Source organism: Myxocyprinus asiaticus, chromosome 9 (genome assembly GCF_019703515.2).
Source record: "Myxocyprinus asiaticus isolate MX2 ecotype Aquarium Trade chromosome 9, UBuf_Myxa_2, whole genome shotgun sequence".
Lineage (NCBI taxonomy): Eukaryota > Metazoa > Chordata > Actinopteri > Cypriniformes > Catostomidae > Myxocyprinus > Myxocyprinus asiaticus.
This window is the reverse complement of record NC_059352.1, coordinates 31,591,999-31,603,879: the sequence shown is the minus strand read 5'-3', so window position 1 is coordinate 31,603,879 and position 11,881 is coordinate 31,591,999. Positions and strand designations below refer to the sequence as shown.

General features: G+C 40.9%; 1 protein-coding gene across 1 annotated transcript in view; it reads right to left on the bottom strand.

The window, feature by feature from the left end:
• Nucleotides 1–1,409: 1,409 nt before the first annotated feature.
• The window catches only part of LOC127446605 (guanine nucleotide-binding protein G(I)/G(S)/G(O) subunit gamma-12), an 80,284-nt gene continuing 69,812 nt past the window's right edge, over nucleotides 1,410–11,881 (bottom strand). The window contains exons 2-3 of the mRNA XM_051707656.1: nucleotides 7,662–7,774; nucleotides 1,410–3,343 (exon numbers count right to left, since the gene is read on the bottom strand). Coding sequence (XP_051563616.1) covers nucleotides 3,218–3,343; nucleotides 7,662–7,754 — 219 coding nt within the window. The 5' untranslated portion in view covers nucleotides 7,755–7,774 and the 3' untranslated portion in view covers nucleotides 1,410–3,217. The remainder of the gene's footprint in view (nucleotides 3,344–7,661; nucleotides 7,775–11,881) is intronic.

Sequence of the window (11,881 nt, the reverse complement as noted above, 5' to 3'; positions counted from 1 at the left end):
ATAGGGTCTATTGCAGTTCTTTCTTACATCTATTTGCATACTGAATTGCATTTGTTCTTCTTGCTTTCTTACATCTATGTAACCATTTATAGCCACGTTTACACTGCAACAAGTGTTGCGTTGTGTCGATTCTAGTGCACAGCTGACAGAACAACATACACTGATCAGCCACAACATTAATACCACCTGCCTAATATTGTGTAGGTCTCCCTCGTGCTGCCAAAACAGCACCAACCCACTTCTCAGAATAGCATTCTTAGATGCTGTTCTTCTCACCACAATTGTACAGAGCGGTTATCTGAGTTACCATAGACTTTGACAGTTCAAACCAGTCTGGCCATTCTCCGTTGCCCTCTCTCATCAACAAGGCATTTCCATCCACAGAACTTGCCCACTGGGTGTTTTTCGTTTTTGGCACCATTCAGATAAATTCTAGAGACTGTTGTGCGTGAAAATCCCAGGAGATCAGCTGTTACAGAAATACTCAAACCAGCCCATCTGGCACCAACAATCATCCATGCAATCATCTAATCAGCCAATCATGTGGCAGCAGTGCATAAAATAATGTAGATACAGGTCAGGAGCTTCAGTTAATGTTTATGGACTCAATGATTTGGACTGTGGTATGATTGTTGGTCAGAATGCTATTCTGAGATGCGGGTTGGCGCTGTTCTGGCGGCACGAGGGGGACCTACACAATATTAGGCAGGTGGTTTTAATGTTGTGGCTGATAGGTGTAATCACACGGGAGGTCGACATGTTACTACTGAATGTTCCAGTACCCTAACATCAACCCCATTCTGTGAGGTGGGCAGAACCAGGAAGTAATCGCGTTCACAAAATCAATAATGGGCATGATTTAGGTTGCATTTTCAATCTCAGATTATTTTATTGGTAACACTTTACAGTAAGGTTGTATTTGTTAACATTACTACATTATTTAACACGAACTAACAGTGAACAATACTTTTACATCATTTATTATGTTTATTGAACATACTTATAATTAGAAATTGTTTGTTAACATTAGTTAATGCATCAATTAATGCAACTAACAGGAACTAACAATAAACACTTGTATTTTTATAAACTAACATTTAACACTAAACAAGATTATTAAATGCTGTAAAAATATATTGTTTATTGTTAGTTCATGATACCTAATGCATTTACTAATGTTAACAAATGGAACCTCATTGTAAAGTGTTACCACATCTTTTACTCCCCTAATGGATTAAGGTTAGGCCATATGGTAATAAAAATCTGCATTACTTTTGCTGTCTTGTAAGTATTGGTATTTCATTCTGGAAAAACAAATCTATTTAGCATAAACACCTTGTCATTTTGTGTGCCTGTAATAGACAGGTGTGTTAAGAGAACAAACATAAACAAGACAGAAAGACTGAGAATAAAACTACTGAATATTTAACTTCAGTTGGAAAAGACAACATCTGCAATCCAAATTATTGGGACCCAGCTCTGAAATGTTGCACAAGTTATTTTTATGAGATGGAAAATTCACTAAAAAAATGGTGAAACTAAATGCACTTCATACTAAAACATTTTTAAAAGGCAAAAAGATTTAAGAGGGCTGACTGAAGAGCTTGTGCAAGACATTTACAATACAAAAGTACCTTCAGAAATTACCATAGGATAAAGAAAAACACAACTGTCCAATTAACAATAGGCCACTGTGACAATTATAACTCGGTACTACTTTGGGAAACATTACAAAAATGTCACTTTGAATGCATCACTCAATAAACAACAGGAAAGCAAGGCTGCAAACTAATTTATAAACATGTATTTGCTGAAAGAATACTGTTATCAAAGAAGATTGCATTATAGCCACTTACAAAAAAGGTACAGGGGTTGTAAACATGGAATGATATCAAAATTCATGATTATAATAGTCACAAAATTAACTACCATTATAGAATTTATCAACTTCTCAGTGTATGTGTACAGACAAATCATTCAAAGCATTCATTGTTTCCCTACAGTTTCTAGTTTCTATTGCCTGTTAGATCCCAGAATGAGATGGCACAATGACATTAAAACTTTGTTATAGAAAAAGAGAGAATGATTACATATTAAAACAATCAAAAGCAAGGTTTACATTAACATAAGGCATCTTGTAAATAAAATTAATTAAAGGGTTACAATATATTAGCATACCATGATCTGCAATAAAGAATTGGTACTGTATCTATCACACACAGGGCAACAACTCAAGTCAAAATATTCACTGAATTCAAAAGAATTCACAGAAGGTATATGAAATGTGATCCTGCAACATTACTGAAAGTGGGCTTTCAAAGAACGAAACGAAGTGGAATGCGGTCAAATAAACACATTTTGTTTGGCTTATTGAGAAAAAAAGAAAATAAAAAACATTACAGCATTTCAGACGAATGCATGAACACAGAATGTTGTATCAATCCAGAAATGCTGATCTGCAAGTTTTTGGCAGTCGATGAACTTTTGATACACAGTTCACCTGATTTACTGAGAGAAAAAGAAAAGGGCACAATCTTGAGTTTAGTGACTTGAGAGGAGGAGTTAGCTTTGTATCATGCCATTGTTTAGACAGTGAGTTAAGGAGGAAGGGCAAGAGTACCATTATGTCAATCTGGCACCTCCACCAAGCACAAGCACCCTTCACACATTAGTGATGCTGACATTTCACCTCTCACATCAGCCCCACACACTCCCATGGACTGGATGCATTAAAAAAAATTTACATGGGGTCAAAGCACCACTGATGAGGCTCTGCTTATCTGGAGTATATATTACAGCCAGAAGTCATTGAATATGATTGTTTCCTGTGCTTCATGATACTAGCAAGGTTGAGCACTGCCCACTCTGATCTCACCCTTTATTTGCAGAAGTCACCGGTCCCAACCACATCAGTGAGGAGCATCACAAAGCAAACAAGTCATCTGTGCTGAGTCCAAAGCTAAAATTGAATTCATGGGTTGGCTTTGTCATTGCACCACAAATGATTATGTTTACTAGGTGCTTTGACTCTTCTTTTTATAGTTTAAACAGGAGATTTGTTTCATTTCAGCCTTAAGGCCAGAGTATACAATCAGATTAAGGCTTGAGGTTTAGTTCACTTTAAGGCGAATAGTGAATGAATGTTTGAAGATCATTTTCTCTCTTTAAAGGAAAAATAAAGGGCACATCAAAACACATCAAGAGTTCAAGCATCTCACTACAATATAGTGCAGGGCTTTTTATCTTTAAAAGGGTTTTCTGAAGTTGGGATACCCATTAGCAGAGGATCATACTTGGCATGTTCACTGCAGTAATGCATGAGGTCTGCAGAAGCTTTAGACACCTGCAGATAAGACAGACAATAATACATTAGATTAGTGAGGGAGTAGTAGTATAAAACTAAATTAATCATTAACTAGTAATTTAGCTGACATTTTTATCTAAAGTGACATCATAAGGTCAACCCATTTGGAGTACCCTGATGTTAAGTGTCCTATTTAAGGTACAATATTGATGGTTTGCCCATTTTAGGGGTTTGAACCTACAACCTTTTGGTCTCAGTTCTTTAACCACTAGGCTACACAACCCACTATACTGAGGAAAGAAACATTATATAAAACAAAACATTGGCTGTTTTTCCATGTATTAACATATTCCAAGACTGGTACACTGGAGATGTCAACTCAAGGTGGCGCAGAGTATGGCTGCTGCGTTACGAGCTCCGACACAACATTGCAGTTTTTTGTTTGTTTTGTTTACAATTCTTATGTTTTTTGTCTTGGATGTTGTCTGCCTTATTGTCTACGACAGACAAACACTTCTGGACATTGGTTCTGCAATTGCACACTGCTAACCGGACTTCAAATTCCTCAATGCCGACCCGCTGTTTACAAACACGCCAGCAGAGCCCTTTGTCTGGGCAGCCCGGCCGCGGAAACGCAGAGGGAAAAGGGGAAGGAGAGCTGGTGTTCTCATCAGAGTAAGATGCCACGCAAATCGACCCCCGCTACCCAGTATTCTACTGGCAAATGTTCAGTCTCTGGACAACAAGCTCTGCGAGCTGAGAGTGTGGATCCAACGAGAGACGAGGGACTGCTGCATTATCTGCCTTACAGAAATTTGTATGTCAGCTGAGATTCCAGATTCAGCCATCGAACCCGCAGGGTTCTCCATGCACCGAGCGGACAGAGTGAAAGACCTCTCAGGTAAAAGCAGAGGTGGTGGTGTATGTTTTATGATCAACAAATCCTGGTGTGATCAGAAGAACGTACATTCTATCAAGTCTTTCTGCTCTCCTGATCTGGAATTCCTCATGCTTCTGTGTCGACCATTCTGGCTACCGAGGGAATTCACAGTGGTCATTATCACAGCTGTGTACATTCCGCCACAAGCCAACACAGACCGGGCACTCAAGGAACTGTATGGAAGTATAATTGAGCAGGAAACCTCGCACCCTGAGGCTGCGTTTATTGTGACCGGGGACTTTAACAGAGCCAATTTCAAATCAAACGCACCAAAATACCACCAACACATCAGTTTCAACACACGAGGGGACTGGGTTTTGGACCATTGCTACTCTCCCTTCTGGGATGGCAACAAATCCCTCGCCCGCCCACCATTTGGCAAATCGGGCCACTCTTCCATTCTGCTTCTGCCCACTTACAGGCAGAAACTGAAACAGGAAGCACTCACCCTCAGAACGATCCAGTGCTGGTCGGACCAATCAGATTCTACGCTACAAGACTGTTTTGATCACACTAACTGGGAGATGTTCCGGTCCGCCTCTGATGACAACATCGAGATATACGCTGATAGCGTAACGTGTTTAATCAGAAAGTGCATAGAGGATGTTGTTCCGACCAAAACAATACGGATCTACCCCAACCAGAAGCCATGGATAAATAGCGATGTTCGCACGGCACTTGATGCGCGGACCTCCGCTTTTAATTCCGGGAACGCGGAGGAGCATAAACAAGCCAGTTATGCCCTCCGCAAAACTATCAGAGCAGCCAAACGCCAGTACAGGGACAAGATTGAAGGACAGTTTAACACCACCAACTCTAGAAGCATGTGGTAGGGAATTAATATCATCACAGACTTTAAAGGGTATAAAAACTCCGCCGTGAACACCGCTGCCTCTCTCCCAGATGAGCTAAATATTTTTATGCTCGTTTCGAGGGAAATAACACCGCCCTCGGGGAGAGAACTCTCGTGGCTGAAGCTACAGAGGTTAGTTCACTCTCCGTCTCTGTAGCGGATGTAACCCGATCCTTCCGACGGGTGAATATCCGTAAAGCTGCGGGTCCAGACGGCATTCCGGGCCGCATCAGAGCGTGCGCGAACCAACTGGCTTGTGTTTTTACGGACATTTTCAACCTTTCCCTCTCCTTGTCTGTGGTCCCCACATGCTTTAAAACGCCACCATTGTGCCTGTACCAAAGCAATCCAAAATCACTTGCTTAAATGACTGGCGTCCTGTTGCTCTGACCCCCATCATCAGCAAATGCTTTGAGAGACTAATCAGAGATTACATCTGCTCTGTGCTGCCTCCCTCACTGGACCCATTGCAGTTTGCTTACCGCAACAACCGCTCCACTGATGATGCCATTGCATCTACACTACACACTGCTCTCTCCCACCTGGAAAAAAGGAACACTTATGTGAGAATGCTGTTTGTAGACTACAGCTCAGCATTCAACACCATAGTGCCCTCCAAACTTGATGTGAAACTGGATCCTGGACTTCCTGTCAAGCAGACGCCAGGTGGTTAGAATAGGCAGCAACATCTCATCACTGACCCTCAACACTGGAGCCCCGCAGGGCTGTGTTCTCAGCCCACTCCTGTATTCCCTGTACACACATGACTGTGTGGCAACACATAGCTCCAATGTCATCATTAAGTTTGCTGATGATACGACGGTGGTAGGTCTGATCACTGACAATGATGAAACAGCCTACAGAGAGGAGGTGCACACTCTGGAACGCTGGTGTCAGGAGCACAACCTCTCCCTCAACGTCAGCAAGACTTCAAGAGACTTCTTGAATGTCAATACAGTACAATACAACCTACTGTATATTTTATATATACTATATATACAATTTTTATTGTATAATGTGTATACTATATTGTGTGTATGTGTATTCTATATTGTGTGTATTGTATACTGTACATTGTATATTATTATTTGTATATTGTGTTGTGTGTAATTGTGTATATTAGATATGTAAATTGTGTTGTGTAAATCTGATGTTTATTGTAAATTGGTATATGTCTCATCACTGTCATGACTGCTATGTTGCTCGGAACTGCACCCACTTTCACCCACTATTGCACTTGTGTATGTGGTTTTGTGACAATAAAAGTGACTTGATTTGAAAGAGTTTTATTTTATTTTTATTTTTTTTGGGAATTTTTCCCCTTTTTCTCCCAATTTGGAATGCCCAATTCCCGATGCGCTCTAAGTCCTCGTGGTCGCATAGTGATTCGCCTCAGTCTGGGTGGCAGAGGACGAATCCCAGTTGCCTCCGCGTCTGAGACAGTCAACCCGCGCATCTTATCACGTGGCTTGTTGAGCGTGTTGCCACGGAGACATAATGCGTGTGGAGGCTTCACGCCATCCACCGCGGCAACCACGCTCAATTCACCATGCCCCACCGAGAACAAACCACATTATAGCGACCACGAGGAGGTTACCCCATGTGACTCTACCCTCCCTAGCAACCAGGCCAATTTGGTTGCTTAGGAGACCTGGCTGGAGTCACTCAGCACACCCTGGGATTCGAACTAGCGAACTCCAGGTGTGGTAGCCAGCGTATTTTACCACTGAGCTACCCAGGCCCCGATTTAAAAGAGTTTTAAAACATTCCATTATACTACCTTATACTAAGTTTTTATTTATTTATTTTATGTGTACCGTGGAATTAACATTGCTTTTGGACATGTGCCATGGTAGTTTCAAGTTATTATTAGAAGCATCAGAGTATCGTGCAAATATGCTACATGAACCTGGCAATCAATTAGTAGCATGCACTATTAGTCAAAGTCTGGACACATTTACCCATTCTTTATAATTAATTTTTCCCCACATTTGAGAATAACATTAATGACATCAAAGTTATTAAATAACACACATGAAAGTTTAGGAGTTAAGTAGTAACCAAAACATGTTAAGCAAATCAAATTCATCTTATTTTTATTTTTTTTTAAATAGCCACCCTTTGCCTAGATTTCAGCTCTGCACACTCTGGTCATTCTTTCAAGCAACTTCATGAGGTGTCCACCTGGGATAATTTTTAACCAGTTTTAAAGGAGTTCCCATGTACACTGGGTGATGGTTGGCTGCTTTTTATTCACTATCTGGTCCAACTTATCCATTAAAAATGTTAGTTTTGTAAAGACATTTAAGCACAATTTATATTTATCTACAAAAAGAATTTCAAGCACTTATGCATAAGCATTTAGATCAAACGGTCGTGAGAAAAATAAATTTGGTTTAAGTGTGTCCAAACTTTTTATTGGTGTATATCAAAGTAACATGCCATTGTATGTAATACCATCACTGTAGCGTGGTACAGCCACAGTTCTTTTTTAGTATTTTTAGTTTTTTTTATGGTAATCAACTATATTTATTGGTAATTATGATGTGCACTAGTTTATTTACCTTTATCCTTTCTATGTTCGCTTCTATCCGTAGCTGTTCAACAGTCCTTCTGGCCTGGGCTATATTATTTGAACTTTGCACCTTAGATGACATCTTTGATAATCTTCAGAGACCTGTGTGGAAAACAAATGCAAACTTAATATTGAGAGACGCAAACTCTCCATTGCTAGCAATGAGCAGTCAGCAGTGCAGACCAACGAAACAACTACATATCAGTTCACTCCGCTGATTCTGGATGGTAAATCAGCACAAATTACACACAGCAGAACTCTCAGGCAAAACGTGCAAGACAGGAAACTTGACCAAAATAATGTCTGTATGTCCACGTGCAATGCAATTTTGATAACATAAGTTGACATAATTTTAAGTTTAAATGAAAAACATCTAGTTCTCTTGCAAATGTCCATGTGCAATATTATTCAACCCCCAACCTCAGTACTTGGTGGCGTTTCCTTTTGCCTTGATAACCTCCAATAAGTGATTTCGGTAAGTGCTGACAAGCTTCTGACACTTCTCTCGTGGAATCTTTTCCCATTCTTCTTGTGCAAAAGCTTCCAGTTCACTGAGGTTTGATGGCTTCCATGCCAAAACTGCTTTCTTTAAATCCCACCCTTTTCTATGGGATTTAAGTCTGGAGACTGAGAAGGCTACTCCAGGACATTCCAGGACTGATTCCTTAACCAAGCTTTGGTTGACTTGGAAGTGTGCTTGGGATCACTGCCTTGCTGGAGAGTCCAATTATCACCAAGGTTCAAGTTCACAACAGAAGGCGTAACATTCCTCCTCAAAATGGCTTGGCATTTCTGTGAATCCATGATGCCAATCACACGGTCAAGACTGCCAGTTCCTGCAGCAGAAAAATATCCCCACATAATCACTGACCCACCTCAATGACTGACCGTGGGGATAGTATTCTTCTGTTCCTAAGCCTCACATTTCTTGCGGCAGACAAACTGCTGATCCATACGACCAAACAGTTCCAGTTTTGTTTCGTCACTCCATATAACTGTGTCCAAGAACTCTGCAGGCCTATCCAAATTCCTTCTGGCATATTCCAGTCGACCCTTCTTGTGCTGCTTGATCAAGAGTGGTGTGCGTCCTGGAGTCCGGCCATGAAGTCCTTGGTTGTTAAGTGATCTTCTTATGGTTGCCACTGACACATTTGTCCCAGCCTTCATCAGGTCATCCTGTAAGTCTTTTGCAGTAACACAGGGGTTTTTCTTTGTTGTCTTGATGAGATGGCTAAGGCCTCTTGATGAAATTTTGGTTTTGCTGCTGTGCCATAGGTTTTGAACTTCCGTACAGTGCTCCCAGTGGTGTCTCTAGGAATGTTCAAGGTCTTGGAAATCTTCTTATACCAACTGCCCTTTTGGTGCAATAAAATTATCTCCTTTCTCAGCTTTTGTGACAGCTCCTTAGTCTTCACCATGGTTGCAACACACCTTGAACACATCCCTGGGTCGTGTTTATATAAACACATCACAGCTGAAGCAAATTAAGGGTCATTATTGAGTTCCCAATGGGTTAATCATGTTTTAACCCAACTTCAGGTCATACAGACTAGCAGTAGGTTTTAAAATCAGCAATATTATATAGGGGTTGAATAATTGTGACATGGCAGTATTAACAAAATATCCTGCTACTCTAAAATACTACATTAATTTTCTTTGTTCATTTGCTATATCATTTAACTGATAAAGACTTAATTTAAAGCAAAATCAAGCTCTGCAGAAAACTTTAAATTTATAAATCCTTACTTTCTTTGGGGGTTTGTATATTTCTGATTGCAAGTGTACATGTTTTCACACTTAGTCACATGCACAGTAAAGCTCTCTGAAGAGGTTACTGGGGGCCCCTTTACCCCTGTGGTGGGTGGGGGTGTATATTGCATCAAGCACCCAGTCAGAGGCTTTTCACTGGGTCGACAGCCTCAGTACTGCCTTATAACTGCAGGAGAGAAAGCAAGCGGTGTGTCTTTACACAGAAGCAGCAGCCAGCTTCTCCCCTGCAGCTACTTACTGTTCCTCTTCGTAAACCACCATCACCAGTTAAGCAGCCAACTCATCAACACACAGAACACGTGTGCACAGGCACAGATTCAAAGAGTCAGTGGTGCAGTCACTCAGGCGGAAGGGGTTGTGTAATCCAAACGGCATAGAGAAGGAAATGGTGGAGTGGGGTGGGTGATCTCTCAGTGACCGAGAGACAACGAGAAGACAATTAGGTTTTACACTTCTCTAACAGCTTTAGTGAAAATGGAAGAAAGGGTTGAAGGAAAAATAAGAGGAATATAGTTTGTACAAGCTTATCATACTGAATGTTAAACAAGAGTTCAGAGTTCTTTCTATGTGTCAGTTCTCAGTGAAGCTGTTACAGTCCCCATGAAGTGCTTTGACTGGCGCGATTCGATTTGGTGTTTGACGTATTTCCTACTGAAAAAGGAAGTAGGGGCGGGACATGTCGAATGTTAAAACTAACTAATAGGCTTTAGTGTATAGCCACACACACACACATATCACTTTCCAGTGTTTGCTGCTCATGTCAGAGCCGCTTACCGTGGAAACTTAAGAAGTGATCTCAATATCGGCAAGCTTTTCAAAATACTTGAGGACTGAATGATGATCTTACTAAACTTGTTACTGCATAACAAACCCTAAAACAAACACAGCATATTGCGGTCTTTGCATACAGCAAGGCTGGAGCCAGTGCCAATACAAATGAATAAGAAACAAGAGAGTAAAAGATAGTATATACATGTTTTGAATCACAATACACTAAGTATAAAGAATAAGGAACACTTACTCAAACTAAACATCCCAGAAAACTCTTTTTTTTTCCCCTCGCTATTTTCCTCACGTTCAGCTCCCACGTGAGCGCGTCCCATTCAGTAGTGATCATCCATATGCCCTATTCCCTTCAAAGACAATTACCCTCCACTGTGAGAGCTTCAGATGGCTGAAAGGCAATAATGGTCAGTCAGAACTCACTTTTTAATTGATTCTTATTGGAAAATTAGTTTGGAACAACCCTACAGCATGGATTGTGCTCACTTTGAAGTGCCCTGCAAAGGCATGATCAGTGCCAGTTAGAACACAGCTAGGTGCGCTGAACAGTTGTAGGGGTAGGGTGTGTTTTATTTCAAGATAGTATTTGAAGGTTTCTGAACCTCTATGTGAGTCATGAATTTTCTTTTTACTAAAAGCAGCAAAACTTTAATTTTGATTTCACAAGATCTTTAAAGAAAGTGTCAAAGGGAGATGTTAGGCAAAATGTTACCATTCACTTCCATTTTAGCTTTATTCCATACAATGAAAGTAAATGATGACTGAGACTAACATTCTGCCTTACATCTCCTTTTATGTTCCATCAAAAAAGCCATTCGGTTTTGGCACAACATGAAAGTGAGCAAATTTTCATTTTTGAGTGAACTATCCCTTTAAAAGAGAGGCTTGCATATTGCTACTAAGCCAGTCACATAATCTCTAGCACAACAAACCCTGATAACTACTTCCTGAGAAAAACAGACATGGCTTTATCAAGAATTTAGAGAAAGAGTGTACGGCTGACTCCTTTGCACTGGCACATAACTGGTATCTCTACACGGCATGTGTGTGGGGGATAACCCTATCTGGCTCTCGGACAGAAACATGGTTAAGAGGTTTGGATAACAAGAAGTTGTTAATGCACTGATGTAATTAGTACGAGACAGAGACTTCCTCCACCATAGTCATGACGTCTAGTGGCAATCCATCCATAATGGTCTAGAGAGCATGCTGATAAGCAGCACCTTAACAAGCATAACCAAACATGACACCCTTGTCGATGGCAGTTTACAAACAATTGCTGCATTTGCAGGACAATAATATGCAGCACTTAATATGTAAATGATGAGGTCCCAGATGAAGGACTGGTGACGGATCTGGCAGGTTTGGGCAGATGCTGGATCCGACATAGTGGTGGAGGGGTGGTGTTTGTGTTTTTGGGTCAACATAAATTAAATAGATTGTGTTTAAAAGCCAAACTACATTTCTATTAAAAAAACGCAACGTCGGGGGCCTGGGTAGCGCAGTGGTAAAAGACGCTGGCTACCACCCCTGGAGTTCGCTAGTTCGAATCCCAGGGTGTGCTGAGTGACTCCAACCAGGTCTCCTAAGCAACCAAATTGGCCCGGTTGCTAGGGTGGGTAGAGTCACATGGGGTAACCTCCTCCTGGTCGCTAT